We start from the raw sequence: 17,290 nt of genomic DNA, 5'->3' as shown, positions 1-17,290 counted from the left end.
TTTATTGTCTCTTACGCTGTGAGACATTTCCGAATAACTCAAATCCCGATCGTTGAAGTTTACTCATCCTGCTTAAACGCATTTTGTTATGTTTGAAGCCCATATTCTCTACTACGGACGTTCTGTTGCCAGCTTAGATTTACGAGAGGCAGACCTAACGCCAGATGTTGGTGTCGCGAATAGACTTCTATCGATGTGCTAAGGTTACCACCATCCGAGCAGGGGGCCAGAAGGGGGGTTGAAGTCTCCCGGTCACTCTTATTGGCAATTTCTATGCGTTTGCTTCAGTTCTTACCCGCACACCAATGGTCCCGAATCGGATCTTTAACCAGGCTGCTATGCATTTTATATATTCTAATTAAAAGTAAATATTACTTTCTTTTTTAGTACTACAATAGCTAATTCCTAGCTAAATAGTATATCTACTTAAGTAAAAATAGATAAATAATAAATAAAATTAACTTAAATTAGTTAAATTATTTTAACTAGTATATAAAGTCTTATATAAAAAATACTTATTAACTTTTAGTTATTAATAGTTATAATAGCTATAAATTAACTAGATTTAATATGTTTTATAAAAAATAAAAAGTATTACTTTATATATACTTTTTTATTTATTATATAAGCTTTAGCCTCTTAATACTAGTTATCTTAGCTTATTAAAGCTTTTATATAATAAAGAAATTAAGAAAATAATATAAATATAGATTTTATATATTATAAAAAATAACTTCTTTTTTACTTTTAAAGTAATATTTTTTACTCTAATAAAAAAAGAATACATAAGCTAGCTTTAATTAGGCTAGCCTTATATCTTTTAATCTTAAAGTACTTATTTTTTATCTAGATTTTAAGCTAAATATACTAATATCTTTTAGCTTATATCTAACTAGCTTAGGCTTATAAGACCTAAAGACACTAACTATACCACTAAAAAGTATATAAAGTACTAGTTTATTAAAAAGAAAACTAAAGATATTAAAGAAGCTTACTAGCTTTAATATATAAAGTAGTTAACTTTTAAGCTAAAAGTATTAGTAAGTTAGTATATAGGCTTATTTTTATTAAGGCTAAAAAGCTTAGACTTTATATAATAATAAATATATTAAGTAAGTACTAAAAAGCTAAAAAGACTTAACTATATCTTAAAAGGTTACTTAATATAACTAGAGTAAAGGTATTATAAAAGAAGTATTAAAGCTAAAAGTAAAAGAATATCTTAAATAATAGCTTATAAGAAAAGTAGTAAACTCTATATATAATAATATAGTAATTATAAAAAGACTAAATATAATATATAAACCTATAAGATAGTTTAAAATAGTAATGAAAAAGAAAGTAACATATAGTTTTAACTAATTTTATATATTATTACTTAATAAACTTATAAAAAAGATAAAAAAGTTAGAGAAAGTATTTTACTTACTATACTATTTTACTTACTATATAAGTATATTATTAGTAGTAACTAAAGAATATTAAATCCTTAGTTACTACTAAGTATATACTTATAAGCTTAATAAATATAGTTAATTAACTAAATTTAAAGTAAGACTTATTACTTTTAGTAACTAATAAGTAAAGGATTTAGAAGATACTTAAATAGCTATATTAGTAGGTATATTATTTAAAATACTTATAATAATAGCTACTTACTTTAATCTAGAACTACTTTAATATAATATACGTAATATATTTATTTATACTACTATTAATAAGGTAGTATTTATAAGGATACCTCTAGGCTACTAAATTACTAGCTAGATCTTCTAGCTATTAAAAGCGCTTTATAAGCTTTAATAATCTTCTTTACTATAGTAAAAGTACCTTAAAGAAAGGCTTACTATATAAGTCTTTTACTAAGTACTTAGTAAGAATTACTATTAAAGAAAGGATTATATTATATTTTTCTTTTATATTAATAACTATATATTAGCTTATTACTATATAAATAAAGTATAAGTAAGTAATAAGATAGTAGCTCTTTAGTAATAATACTATACTAAAAGTAAAGGCCTATTATAGTAGTTTCTTAGCCTTAAGGTAATTTATAACTAAAGTAACTATTATTTTTAGCTTTTATAAGTAGTATATTATAATAAAGTAACTAAACTATTACTACTAAATAGAAAATATAATAAATTATTACTTATAGTTAAAGCTAAGTTACTACCTACTAAATATATAACTTTATTATAAAAAGCTAACTAATATTAAAAGAAAATAAAGATAATTCTTTATATAGTAGTAATAACTTAGCTAGATATTACTTTTATAGCTAGCTAGCTTACTTACTTTAACTATAATCTAAATCTAGATTACTAAAAGGCTATAGATTATATACTTAGATATCTTTCTTAAATATAGTACCTTTACCTTAAATATAAAGTAATACTAAGTAGTAAAGATAATATATTAAAGGTTACTTTAGATATCTTATTTACTAATAACTTACTAGACTATTATAGCTTATAAGTATATATACTAAAGCTATTTAGAAGGCTTATCTCTCAGTAAGCTAATAAATAAAATATAGTAATAATATTAACTACTAAGACTAAATTACTAGTACTAGTATTTACTATAAAAGAGGTACTTTTTACTAGTAAATTATATTACTATTAAATATAAGAAGTCTATTAAATTAATAGCTAATAGAGTAGTAAAGACACTTAGTATATTATAACTTACTATATTTATAGCTTAATTAAATATTAGTAACTAATATATATACCTTAAAGTAAATTTATAGTATGAATTAAGTAATAATAAAGTAAAGCTTTACTATTAGATAGAGAAGAAAAATATATAAAATATTAAAGAATAATTAATAAATAAATAAGCTATAAATAGAGGATATTTAGTATAGACGCTGTAGTAATTAATTATATTACTAGCGTTAAGAGAGTATATTTAATATAGTAGAGTTATATATAAATTAGCTAATAAATATATAGTTACTTTATAGTAAATTATTAGGGAATAAGTATTAAATTAGCCCTACTTTTAGGGGTAGCTTTACTACTAATATTACTAGGATTAGCTAAGGATTTCCTAACTAAGAAATAAGGGTTTTTCCTTATTTTTATAAGATTTTACTATAATTATAAAACATATAATAAAATTAATTAATTAACTATTATAATCCTTATAATTTAATATTTAGTACTATAGTTAGTATCTTTAAGTCTTATAAGCCTAAGCTAGTTAGATATAAGATAGTAAGTATTAGTATATTTAGCTTAAAATCTAAGTAAAAAATAACTACTTTAAAGTAAAAAGGTATAAGACTAGCCTATTTAAAGCTAGCTAATATATTCTTTTTCTTATAAAAATAAAAAATATTACTTTTAAAGTAAAAAAGAAGTTATTTTTATAATATATAAAATCTATATTTATATTACTTTCTTAATTCTCTTACTATATAAAAGCTTTAATAAGCTAAAATAACTTATATTAAAAAGCTAAAGCTTATATAATAAATAAAGAAGTATATATAAAGTAATAATCTTTTATTTCTTATAAAGATTATTAAATTTAGTTAATTTATAGTTATTATAGCTATTAAAGACTAAAAGTTAATAAGTACTTTTTATATAAGACTTTTTATACTAATTAAGATAATTTAACTAATTTAGGCTAATCTTATTTATTATTTATTTATTTTTACTTAAGTAAATATACTATTTAGCTAAAAATTAGCTATTTTAGTATTAAAAAAGAAAGTAATATTTATTTTTTATAATACTATATAAAGATATTACCTAGCTATTTATATATATATCTTAAATAATAAAAACCTATACTTAATTACTAGACTACTTTATATAAGGTCTTTTTTTATAATTAAAGGTTATTAGTTAGCTATATTTTATATATTATCTTATTATAAAGAAAACCTTTAATTAATTAAGTTAATAACCTTCTCTAGAATTACTTCTTCTTTTACTTTTATTATCGTTTTTAATTTTAAATATATCTTAGCTTATATAATATATCTAGTATGTTAGTTATAAAGAGTTAATTTAAGAATCTTAAAGGTATAAGCTACTTTTTATATAGGTATTTTTAGGTCTTTCTAGATAGCTTAATGAGTAAAGATAATTTAGCTTTCTTTAGAAGAAGAGTTTATATTTATATATAAAGAAAAGTAAGTATAAAGGTTAAAGAGGTAGAAAAGTAGTAAATATATATAACTAACTATAATCTATAACTAACTATAATCTATAACTTACTATATAGGTATATTAATTATTAAATTATAACAATTATAATAGTTAATTAATTATATTATATATATCTATTTATAGTAAAATTCTATAGAAATAAGGAAATCTCTCTATTTCTTAGTTAGGAAACTCTAGGCTAATCCTAGTAATATTATTAGTAAAATCACTATTAAAGTAACGTAATTTTACTACCTATTCCCTAGTAATTTGCTATAAGGTAACTATATATTTACTAGTAAATTCACATGTACTTTTGCTATATTTAACACCTTTTAATTAATTATATTCCTGTATATAGAAAGGCAGTAATGACTGTTAACTTAATTAAAAGACTAGAATATTCCTAAATATCTAGCCTGGTTTGACTGGACTGAGGATGAATACGGTGAAACAGCTGTTAAGATTTACCCTCATGATACGACGGGAGATCCAAGAGAGTCCGAACCTGCGGGGAAGCCTTGGTTCCGGGCTAAATTCAAGCCTTGACTGCCAGGCGTTCTACCATTCAGCACAGATCTGTACAAAATCTTGGGCGTCAACGCGACTCTGGCACAGCCGACTCTTCCGTATGCCAATACCAGCTTAAATGAGCTTGCCGGAACGAATCATTGGGCTGTCACTGTGCCTGAGCAAGTCACCGACAGTGCATCGTTGGGAATTTTTGATTTGAATCAGGAGGGTGATGATGTTGAAGAAAATCTCGAGACGAACGCAGTGGGCGATGAGAATTTCCCTGATTTTTGGCCGGGTCTCCTACGTTTCCATCCTGGCACCAAGCTGGAGAACGCTACTATTACGTTCAATGCTCCCGAGATCTGGAATAATTAGGAATGTTGTATGCCATTAAAGCTGCAGACTCACTGGTTCTCCTATTCATGTTTCTTGTGTCAAAATGGCCCAAAGCCCCATAGGTTCCGAGGAGACACGAAGAACAAATTCCATCGGACCGATCTGAGCTTTGTTTGCACTAGAGCGTAAGGGTGAAAAATGAGCGGCCGAATGCTGATACAGTAGTTTAATTCGCAAATTAGGAAGTAATTTAGTCGAAAGCCCACCAACTAACGAAACCGTCACAGATCCGTTTACAATAACTTGTTTCTAGAGGAAATTAGAAATGAAGGACAGAAATTAGAAATTAGGGAATGTTTAGTTGCCAAGCTAGGATCTTGAGAGCAGTCCATCCGCGGTTCCGAGATGACATGTCACATGTATCGTTTAACGTCACATCTGGATTAGATGGCGCACCTGCTAGCTTACGATTAATACGCGCTACTGCCCCGCTTCGTTGAGATTTGGAGGTTAACCACACTGATAAAACACTCATCCACCTCACCACTCATTTCTCTTCATCAGATGCAGTCAAGTCACATAATCTATGCTCTCAAGCCTCCTCTCGAGCCACATCTCATCTAATAACAACAATTAATAACAATTATTAAGGTCCAGACTCGGGGTTTGGGGACTGAGCTAAGCAAAATGGGTCACTACTCCAGTTTAAGCGGACAGCCTCGTTTAGCATCTTGTGACATGACGAATAAGCTATCATTTCGTTCTCGTCAAGTTGCTCAAGCAGTTGACGCCACCACGGCAGCGTAGTCAGACAGGTTTCAGCTATACTACGCGCTCTGTGCTTCCAGACTTCAACAGCATAAAAGGGCCCTTGATCGCAATTGCTGTACTCACATTCTGTCCCCATCGCACATCACCTCATTCTTTATTTACAACTAACTCAGGAGCAAATCTTCTCCGTTCATTTTTAAACCAGTCCTCTCATTCGACCAAATTTATTCTCAACCTTTTCCTATTTTCTTTTTGGAAAATAAAGCTGATCAACAACATCGATACATTCTAAGAATATCAAGATGAAGGGTTCCATCTTCGCTACCGCCCTCACCGCCTTCTCAGCTGGTGCTTTCGCTCGCCCAGGATCTTACGATAGCCCTGGAAAAACCACTGCAGGCAGTCCTTTTGGCGACGGCAGCAATGGCGGTGGCATTGGTCTGATCCCGGAAAATCTAGCAGGCGGTGGTTCTGGCGATGTTCTTTCAGCTGGGCTTTTTGGTAGCAACAACAAGGGTATATCGCCCACTACTGCACTCCTTGGTGGCAAGGGTGGAAAGAGTGGCATTAGTGGTGCTTTCGACAACGCTCTTCCCACTGAGCTTCTTGGAGGCAACAACAAGGGCAGCGCTAACCCCACTGAGGCCTATAGTGGCAGTGGTGGTCTTGGTGGAAAGGGTGGCATTAGTGGTGCTTTTGACAACGCTCTTCCCACTGAGCTTCTTGGAGGCAACAACAAGGGCAGCGCCAACCCCACTGAGGCCTATAGTGGCAGTGGTGGTCTTGGTGGAAAGGGTGGCATTAGTGGTGCTTTCGACAACGCTCTTCCCACTGAGCTTCTTGGAGGCAACAACAAGGGCAGCGCCAACCCCACTGAGGCCTATAGTGGCAGTGGTGGTCTTGGTGGAAAGGGTGGCATTAGTGGTGCTTTCGACAACGCTCTTCCCACTGAGCTTCTTGGAGGCAACAACAAGGGCAGCGCCAACCCCACTGAGGCCTATAGTGGCAGTGGTGGCCTTGGTGGTCTTGGTGGCAGTGGCAGTGCTCTCGACAACGTTCTACCTACTGGAATTCTTGGTGGTAGTAGTGAGGGTATCTCACTTCCCACTGTGCTTCCGGTTGCTGGTGGCGGAGCCAAAGCCTTCCCAAATATCGGTGGCGGAAACACACCTTCGGGCTTCAAGACCTATGTCCGTGTCACCAGCACTCGCGGAAGTGATTCTGGCTCTACTGCACCTACTGGGGCTTACTAAAGAAGTCACAGGAGGCTAACATAGTTCAACCCTCCAGATAGTCACAGTATGCAGTACATTAACCATGGTACATAGTTATGTTGAAACTGGTTATATCTGGTATTTGAGTAATACGAACTTGTGGTCGAACTCTATCACAATGTCGCATATTCTCTCATCAGATCTCCCTTCGCTATTCGTCACGTTACCTGCTGTGCCCAATTGATGTCACAGCTGCCTGGATTAAAGGCTCCATATTTGTAATATTTGCAGCTTGACTAAATGCTATTGTGAAATTTCATATCGTGAGATCTAACCTCATTGTATTTTCCGTCAACTGCTGACCTGTAACTGTGGGCCTCGGGTTCTCTAGCCTGCTTGTGATTCTGGACGTTCAAGATGACCTAAAGTGCTTGCCATTCTCGTATGGTAAGAAACGAGTATATAACTCTCTTTGCAGAGCATATAGCTGTCTTTGGTTAATTGTTGGAGAAATTACCACACTAGTCTGTGCATCTGACTACAAAGAGCCGCCACGCATCCATACAAACAAATATGTCACTAGCCCCACTAAGCGTAACGGATTGGTCTCAGACTTCGGACCGTCTGAATTTCTCGGTACATGTAGCCGAGCCCTGCCAGCGAAGGTTTGGTGGCCGGAAGACTGCCGGATAAAGTGAAAAAGGCGCTGACGAAATGCAGGGCTGTACTGATTAGTTATGTCATGCCTGCCATCTTGCGTATGCCAAGGTGAGATATTCCATGTTGCCCCGTCGTAAGAGGGCTTGAAACGCCGTTGCAGCCCCGTCTTCGTCTGGACTCTGCGACCTATGGCAGCATTGACACATCCCAGCAGCAGGACAGAGTGGTTTCCCTACGCCCAACATCTTTGCGACCATATCTCGATGATCTTGTACCTACCCAGTAGAGGGCATTCGAAGCGAACGGGAATTCCCCATGGAGGTAATTCGGCATTGTAGTCAATACAATCACCTATATCGACCCGACCGTTCTGGTCATACCTCTCCATCCCCACAAATTACTTTGCCTCACGATGATATCCGGTCCGAATAATCAACAGAACTACAGAGACGATATGCTCTTAATTGGGGAACACCGTGGTCCGAAGCATGCCTGGAGCCCGCAGGTAACAGGCGTCATTGAGGCCCCCTCAACCCAATCTTGCAACCTGGGAAGGAGCAGGCATAGCCTCAGACGCACACATACAATTTTGGGTAAAGGAACAGAGTTTATGGTTCCTGAAGCTTATTGTTGTTTGACCCAGCGGGCCGCTGTATTCTCCCACCTGCTGCCTAGCATCGAAAACGTTTGAACGCACGTTTCTAAAAACCCTGCTGTTTATCCTTCTACGCACGGCTTGATACTCTGGGAGGAATATCCTCTATTACTGTGAGAAAAGTCTAGGGCAGAAGAGGAAAGACATAAAAAACGCGTACTCGTGTATAACCTTAAAATGTTTGATCTTGGAGTAGACCTCAGGCCTCCCTGTGCTCTTTCTGTCTAAGTTCTTACTAAAACTTTGATTTGAACTCCAAGTTTTGTTTGAATTGCCCCCTCCAGCCAGTTATTTCTCCCTCGACGGGCCAGATTACTCTCATGCTTATTTTCTATTCACAGTGCTGGACACATTATTTGACCTAAATTATAGGATTTTCTATTTGAAATTCCCCTTTCCCTTCTAGTATTCCTTTGTTCCCTCCCTTCAACCATACAGCAATCATGTCTACTCAAATAAGCGCTTTGTTAGTCGCCGTACTGCTGACGATGGCCCAAGCCCAAGGTGTCATTCTCAAAGCACAGGGTCCTGCCGGTCCTGCAAGCCCTGGGATGTCAGGTACGGCCATGAGATAAACGGCTATCAGAAGGTGTAATGCTCATAATAAACAGTCAACCAGAACCAGGCCGATGCAAATATCATTAATAGGAAAGAAATCGTTTCCAACGTTGTCAACGAATGCGGTAGAACCATACGCCAGGGAAACATTGATATTGGAGAGGAGACTGAGAACCACCTGGGAAATCAGACCGTCACGCAGGTCACGGCTGGGGCCACGGTTGATGTGATTATTGCCCAGGTCAGCGTCGACGGAGCCGGGCCCTACACCTGCGACCTCGACTTAACTAGCAACTCAAACGGTGCTTCAGGCCAGACTAATCTTACGATTCTGGAATCTAAGCCACACAACGGACTAATCACACTCAAAGTCAAGATGCCCACTGATATGGCTTGTGTAGGAGGTATGTCACACAGTATAACATTTTTGTTGATTCCAAATTTTAACTTACTAGACTGATAGCTTCAACTGGGAATGTTTGTACTGTCCGCTGCTTTAATAATAACGCAAAAGGCCCCTTCGGTGGCTGCTTCGCTGTCCAGCAGACCGACATAACGCCTAAGCAAAACACACCGGGCAACATTCCAACCGCTGCCACACTTCAGGGTGTTCTCACCCAGGTACAGAAGGATATAGTTGACTTTCCGGCTGCTGTCAAATCCAACCAAGAGGCTGCGACACAGGGCGAGCAGGGTCTAACCGCTGTTAAGGAACTTCTTGCCAACTCAACCCAAAAGGCTGCCGGCCCGGCTGCCGCTGCTATTAACGCCGGCAACAGCAACAACAACAACAACGGCAACGGAAACACCAATAATGCCGGCAATGCCAACACCGGCAGGCCAAGGGCCAAGGCTGGCGGTAAGGGCAAGGGCGTAGCGGGTTTTACTGCCTTGCTAAATGGTGCTGGTGGCGGAGGTGGTGACCGCCAGAGACCCCAACAAGCTAATAGTAAGCGGGAGCAGCTCCTTAGCTCTCGTTTCGCTAGGAGGAACATTTTTGGCCGTGTTGAGTAAGGTAGCAACAGCAACAAGAGGGTCGAGGAAGCTCTAGTCATCTATACCTCATCATGCCTACCTTCAACTAGAGCCTCAAAGACGAGAAATATAAAACCCGTCACGGCTTATAGTCTTAAATCATTCCTACAGAGCTTCTATCAGTAGTATGTTCACTTAGAGTGTTACTTTACTAATAAAGAGTATCAATAGTAAATGTTTCTTCAAGGATATATATAACTCTTTCTTGAACCTGCAATTTATAAGTGGATTTATGTTCCTAGCGTTTTAAAGTTCTTAGGAAATGAATATTTCAGGCTTGATAATATGCTCAAGGCAAACATAATCCGACTTTCGTTACCTCATATATAGAAAAGGCAACTTGTAGTACTAACGCTCGTTTAGTTAACTATACGGTTAAGTCAGGATTTTCGGCTTATATGATATACTCAATGAAGTAAGTCTGTAGCGAAACCTAATATACCGTCCTCTGCCGTCACTTCACTTGTATATTACTCTCTTGCAGTTTTGCCACATCTACATCTTTCCCGGACGCATTTCGTACCCCTCAATTCCCGATTCGTCGTTCCGCTTCTTCCGTGAGAACGTCTCATCAATATAGACGTACGATTCGAAGCCCTTGAGTCTATACTTAGCGGCAAGAGGGCCGAGCTCAATGAGTCCGGCAATGATTATGCCTATGCTGACCTCGATGGCGGACCAAGTGAAAACAGGGGCTGCGTCGTCTGTAATTCCAGGTTAGATTTTGAACGACCCATTGGGAAAGACACCACATACAGAGCTGATCGTTGGAACTTGTAAGTTTGACGAGAGCCACAAGACGGATAATGTTTGCAATAGTTGCCCTGCTTTGGTTAATAGAGATAAGAAATTGGAAACCAAAGAATGAACGTACAGTATTCCCAGCCCGAATATACCATAAATGTATAGTTTCAGTCTCATGTTCAGACCTCGACCTCTCATCATGATCCAGGGCGATATCAGCAACATTGCATCCAACATCGCCGTTACAATGCACAGTGCATATCCCATATACAGCTGGCCTTGGAGAGGTAGGCACTCCCCCTTGGCTGCCGGATCCAGCATCCTCCATGCATAATCAATTGGTTTACACTGAACGAGCAAATAGATGATGAAAGCAGCGCTGATGAGCACATCCATAGCAATGGAAACCCAGAAGATGAGAGTAAGAACCCTTGAGCGTGAAAGATGAATAAACGTAAGAGCGATACTCCCTTTCATGGCGGAGGTGAGAACTACGTATATGATCTCTAGAAAAAAGATCACCTTCAGCGAGATCGCGAGTCCAGGAATAGTGGCCTGTAAAACATGGCCACCAATGCCGCCCTGAACTCCTATAACAAGAAGAGCGTAAAGGGCTCCATATGCGCCCTGTAATTATTTAGTCAGATTGAGCGAAAAAGATGGGGGGGAAACCCCTATGTGAAATTTACGAACCAATGCAACCAAAAGCAACGCATCATTGAGCTGGAATGCTTTCGTGACGAACGTCCGAGTGTATATGCGGGCACCGACAGAAATGGTGTTGAGGACCAAGAGGATGGCTCCTACCGCAAGCATTTCCATGCCCGCACTGGTCATCGCCATTGTGATAGCCGTGGAATATAATGTATGAGAAAATATGCAAACGGAAGGGAGAAAACAACGGTGCTTAATACACACGAATGTCTAGTTTTTGAACAAGCCCTCAATAGTCGATGTGGGCGCTAGACCACCTAAATAAGCTGGATGCGAACGATAACATTTTTGCTACAACTTGGATTAATTAGCGTCTGGGATCCGACATTAATCCACTGCAAAACCATGCGATTGGCAGATTGTAATTTTGTATGAAAGTTTAGACAAATGTCTTACAGTTTCGTCGGTCGTTTAAAAACTTTAAAGCAGGAAACGAGTACGAAGCTTGGGATTGTTGTCCAGGTGCAGCTGGGATGGGCCGGATACCCAAAACCTTTAACCATCCTTTTTCAGTCTACCGCACAGACATGCTTCGATCCAATGACGTCGTTAGCAGTAATCAACAATGGCAGCCTCTAGCATACGGCTAATACAGTGTCAACCAGGGAACATACAGGGTGGCAGGGCTAAGTCTTTTACCCCTGTGATGTAACGACCCACACACACTATGATTCATAGAAACCACTACATTTTCTAACCCCTTCTATCTAGCCAAAATTCACCATTTCGTATGCCCTCCATTCGCATTAATCACTGCCTGGCATCTATCATGCATACTATAGGGCTGCTAGGCGCAATAGTCATCTAGAAGAGCATCCCGGGCCTCTTTAACCCACCTATATAACGTCTAGCAAGGTATCTACCCTTAGATATGCCCGTAATAGATCTAGATATAGTTCTTTATCCAGTTCCAACAGGGCTCAATAAGGTTAAGATCTAGCAAGTATAAGGGGAATAGTGCTGTACTACGGTATCGGGCCAAAGTTTAACCCCCTCGTCAGGTAAATGTGGCCGTGCTTTTTTGATTATCCTAGCGACGGTACTTTGAGCTTCTTGTGCACATCTATCATAATTCTGGCTAGTGAGAGTCTCTCGTACGTGGGTCACAACTCCACACTACCTGCTAGGGAGTTTATACTTACCCATCATACAGGGTGACAGGGGTAAGTAAAATACCCCTATGATGTTACCCCCCATAACCGACATCATGATAGAGGGGGAATATTCACCAAAAGTGAAGCTCTGCAGGAGGGGGGTGGACGTTAGTTACCTAACCGGGGTATTTAACTTCGGCCTGGTACCATTGTACGTAGTAATGTTGGCTGTACCTAAATTAGTAAGGGGGTGAGCATTAGTGAGTTACCTGGCAGGGGTCATAAACTTCGGCCGGATACCATCGTACGATGGTACCAGGCCGAAATTTGTTACCCCTGCCAGGTAACTAACGTTTACCCCCCTACTACAGGACTTCACTTTTGGTGAATATTCCCCCCCTATTATGATATCAGCTGTAGGGGGTAACATTATAGGGGTTATTAACTTCCCCCTGCCACCCTGTACTAGATATGCGGGCCGTTGTGATACCTACTGTTGTAAGTCTTGTGTCGTTAGCTACGTGACGGCGACCTATGGCAATTTTAACAGTAGACCTTAGGTATTCTTGCCGCAGCCATCAGCCATGGCTGTTTGGGCCTGAGGCATTAGGGAGGGCCGAGGAATGGGGCCCGAGCGGCTGACAAGGAGGCTTCTTTTCTAGCCCACCCACCTAGCCGGAGTTTAGACTAGACACTTCTGTTAAATTGTAGGGATTGTAAGGGTTGATTAATTGATTCTGTTATGTGTTATGTAACTATAGTGAAATCCTGTAGGAACAGAGAAAAACCCCTATTTCTTAGTTAGGAAATCCCTAGCTAATCCTAGTAATATTATTAGTAAAGTTACCCCTAGAGATAAGGCTAATTTACTACCTATTCCTTAATAATTTACTATAAGGTAGCTATATATTTACTAGCTGATTTATATATAATTTTACTATACTTAATATACTCTCTTAGCGCTAGTAACGTAATTAATTACTATAAAGCCTATACTAAATATTCTCTATTTATAGCTTATTTATTTATTAATTATTCTTTAATATTTTATATATTTTTCTTCTCTATCTAATAGTAAAGCTTTACTTTATTATTAGCTAATTCTTACTATTAATTTACTTTAAGGTAAATATATTAGTTACTTATATTTATTTAAGCTATAAATATAGTAAGTTATAATATACTAAGTGCTTTTACTAATCTATTAGCTATTAATTTAGTAGACTTCTTATATTTAATAGTAATTTAATTTACTACTACTTTTTAGTATAGTTACTAGTTATAAATACTTATATATTATAGCCTTATTTATAATTTAATAAGCTTCTTAGTAATAAGCCTAATAGTCTAGGTATTATCATAGTTAATATAAATAGTTAGTAGTTATTTTATAGCTACTTACTTATTAAGTAATAATTTAGTTCTTATTTAAGTTAATAGTTAAATACTTAGTATAGTAATTAATTTACTAGTAAAAAGTACCTTTTTTATAGTAAATAATAGTACTAGTAATTTAGCCTTAGTAGTTAATATTATTACTATATTTTACTTATTAGCTTACTAAGAGATAAGCCTTCTAAATAGCTTTAGTATATATACCTATTATTATAACCTAACAAGCTATAGGCTATGTTGCCCTACCTAACAGGCAGACAATAGGTAGTAACAGTATTTATATAAATAAGAAAACTAGGAACAGACAGATAACTCCCTAGAATAAAAGAACTATAGTATAAGTTATATAATAATAAGAAAGAAGTAACAGATAATAAGCGCTCTAGGTAAAAGACTAACTAGTTAATAGCGCTTTATAGTAAAAGACTAATAAATAGGCGTTACTTTTAGGTATACTAAAGGAATTAGGACTTATATATAGGATAGACTTAGACGCACTTAAGGACAGACTTCTATAGCTCTTTAGTAATTAACTTATAATATATTCTTTAAATACCTTTTAGTATCTAACCTTAGTAATTTAATTAATAAGAAGCTATATAAGCTACCTTAATAATATTAACTACTTAACTAATTACTAAGTAATTAATAAACTAGTAAGAATAATAAATACTATTAACTAAGTATTAACTTTTACTTACTATTAGTAAAAACCTTACTATTTAGAAACTAACTATAACACTTTAATTACTTTTATTAAGTAAGTTAACCTTAATACTTACCTAATAGTAGAAATAATAAGATATCTACACTATAAACTACCCCTACCTTATCTAGCTTTAGTAAAAAGAAGCCTTTAGCTACCTTTATATAAAGCCTAAATAATAAGATAAAGGATACTAAGGCCTTAAATAAAGAACTAAGCTATACCTAATAAACCTATAGTATTATTATAAGCTAAATTAAGAAAAATAATTCTAATATAGCTAAGATATAGACTATAATAAATAAACTTAAAAACAAGCTTAAAGGTAAAAGTAATAAAGTATATAAACTTTAATTTATAGTTACTACTACCCTTACTAAGCTTAAAAAGAAAAAAAAAGTTACTAAACTTTAAGAAGATAACTAAACCCTATAAGGAGTAGCTAATATTATTACTACCCCTATAGAAAGACGTAATAAACTTAAGCTTAATTCCCCTAGCACCTATAATAGTACTAGTAGATAACTAAAAGGATTTTTAATCTAAGTATATACCTATTAGACTTTTTATATTACTAATTTTAGAAATAAGACTAAATAGGTTATTTATATAGGGACCTTTCTCTATAGAAAAGCACTTACTTAGTATAAACCCTACTTAGAGGAGTTCCTTAAGAATAATAGTAACCTTACTATTTACTCTTTTAAAATATAAAATATCTTTAGAGGTATAATAGACTTTATAGAAGCCTTATAGTTACTATTTTAAGACCTTAATAAAAAATAATAAGCTAAATAAGACCTAGCTAGTCTATAATAAACTAAGTTAGCCTCTTACTATATAGCTAAGTTTTAATAACTAGCTACTTAACTTAATATTACTTAAGAATTATTAATCTTTACTTTTTATTAAGGACTTAAGGATAATATTAAGGACAAACTTATTAAGATTATTAGCCTACTTAAGGACTTCTTAACCTATATTAAACTTACTATTAAGATTAATATATAACTTTTTAAATAATATAAGGAATAAGGAGAGAATTAATAACTAAATATAAATATAGGTAAGAAATTTATTTAAGGACCTAAATAACTACACTAGTAAACTAAAAAATATAATAACTAGTAGTAACTATATAATAGCTACCTAAGTACTACTTATAGATAATATATAGGACCTATAGATATTAGTATTATATAAAAATAAGACTAGTAACTAGTATAAGATATTAGCACTATTAAATACTATAACTATAAAAAATAAAACACTTTATAAAAGACTATAGATAGTCTAAGAGGCTATAGAATAAGAACCTACCTAAATACACATAAAAGGCTAATATAGCTTAAAAAAAGGTTCCTTATAAATAACTCTTATAGACTGCCTGCTATAATAATAACTACCTTACCTATAGGGATAGTAAGGAATAAGCAGGATAGTACTTAAGAAAACCTAGGGACACTACTATAGTAGCCTAATAAATAACTAAGGACCTCTAAAAAAGACTATAAGATAATACCCTTAAAGAAAGTACTATTACTATAGTATAAACCACTAAGCCTATAGACGCCTAGTAAATTAGCTAGCAAACTATAGTAATTACTTACTAATATAGTAATAAAGAAAAATAAGCTATAGACGCTTATAATTAGGAAATTATTATAAAACTTATAAAGATATATAACTAACTAAAAACCTAATACCTTAATACACTTAATATAGAGAAATTAGAATTAATAGAACAGTTAGAGTAGTAACTAGCTACTTAAGGAAACTATAACTAGCTATAAACACTTAATAAGAATTACTTATAATAAATTACTAAGACTATTATAGTAGCTAAGAAGTAACAGACTTAAGAAGTAAAAGACTCTAAAGTATAAAACTAATAACTTATTATTAAACTAATCTAGACGTAGGACGCTATATAAGACAAGAAGAACTAGCTATATATAAAGAAAACTTTAGATATCCTTAATAAATAACTATAACTTTATATTAAAGCATACAGTAACTACTAAAAATAATAGTAATTAGAATAAGATTTTATATAAACTATATATAAAGCTACTAACTTTAGTATATAACTAACTAAGATTATTACTATAAGTAGAAAAGCTATTACCTACTAAGTAAGAACGTAATAAATAATTCTAGACGTTATAAACTAAGATATCTAATAACTACTAAATAAGTATAATAGATAAATTATCTATAGTATAATCTAAACTATAAGATTACTATATAATAAACTATACTAAATAAAGAAATAAGTTAATTATAAAATAAGTATAAAGGGGAGACCTTATATAATAGTAAGAATATACCCTTAAGTATATTAACTACTAGTATAAAATATTACTAGTTAAAGACTAATAGATAGTCTTAACGCACTTAAACTTACTTAAGAGCTATAAATAAGAGTATATATAACCCTAGGACAAACTAGAGTCTTAGTAGTTAGAAAGAAGAAAATAAGGATTCCCTAACCTTAACTTAAATTCTAGGAACTAACCTTATAAGAAACTATTATAGTATAAGGAACTAGCTTTAATAAGATAAAAACTAGTAGTAATAAGGAAAGTAATAAGAAACCCTCTTACTATAAACCTATACTACTAAGTAAGATAGAAAAAAGAGTAGTAAAATAATTAATAGGACTAACTTAAGTAAACCTAATCCTAATTAAATAAACTAAGAAAAAGACTTAATATACTTAA

At 34.4% G+C, this 17,290-nt stretch overlaps 3 protein-coding genes across 3 annotated transcripts; 2 read left to right on the top strand and 1 right to left on the bottom strand.

Annotated features, from left to right (window-relative positions):
• Nucleotides 1–6,094: 6,094 nt before the first annotated feature.
• On the top strand, nt 6,095–7,045 carry GLRG_11948 (uncharacterized protein; the record flags this gene model as incomplete). Its single annotated transcript, XM_008102628.1, has 1 exon — nt 6,095–7,045. The coding sequence occupies one exon, from the start codon at nt 6,095–6,097 to the stop codon at nt 7,043–7,045; it is 951 nt and encodes a 316-aa protein (XP_008100819.1).
• A 1,719-nt stretch (nt 7,046–8,764) lies between these two features.
• On the top strand, nt 8,765–9,893 carry GLRG_11947 (uncharacterized protein; the record flags this gene model as incomplete). The annotated part of the gene is made up of 3 exons (XM_008102627.1): nt 8,765–8,879; nt 8,933–9,283; nt 9,343–9,893. The coding sequence occupies 3 exons, from the start codon at nt 8,765–8,767 to the stop codon at nt 9,891–9,893; spliced, it is 1,017 nt and encodes a 338-aa protein (XP_008100818.1).
• A 516-nt stretch (nt 9,894–10,409) lies between these two features.
• GLRG_11946 (uncharacterized protein) lies at nt 10,410–11,501 on the bottom strand (the record flags this gene model as incomplete). The annotated part of the gene is made up of 4 exons (XM_008102626.1): nt 10,410–10,618; nt 10,671–10,738; nt 10,789–11,285; nt 11,352–11,501. The coding sequence occupies 4 exons, from the start codon at nt 11,499–11,501 to the stop codon at nt 10,410–10,412; spliced, it is 924 nt and encodes a 307-aa protein (XP_008100817.1).
• Between the last annotated feature and the right edge of the window lie 5,789 nt (nt 11,502–17,290).

The sequence above is a fragment of the Colletotrichum graminicola genome, assembly GCF_000149035.1.
Source record: "Colletotrichum graminicola M1.001 genomic scaffold supercont1.214, whole genome shotgun sequence".
Classification (NCBI taxonomy): Eukaryota; Fungi; Ascomycota; class Sordariomycetes; order Glomerellales; family Glomerellaceae; genus Colletotrichum; species Colletotrichum graminicola.
The sequence above is the reverse complement of the archived record's forward strand: the minus strand, read 5'-3'. Positions and strand labels throughout refer to the sequence as shown.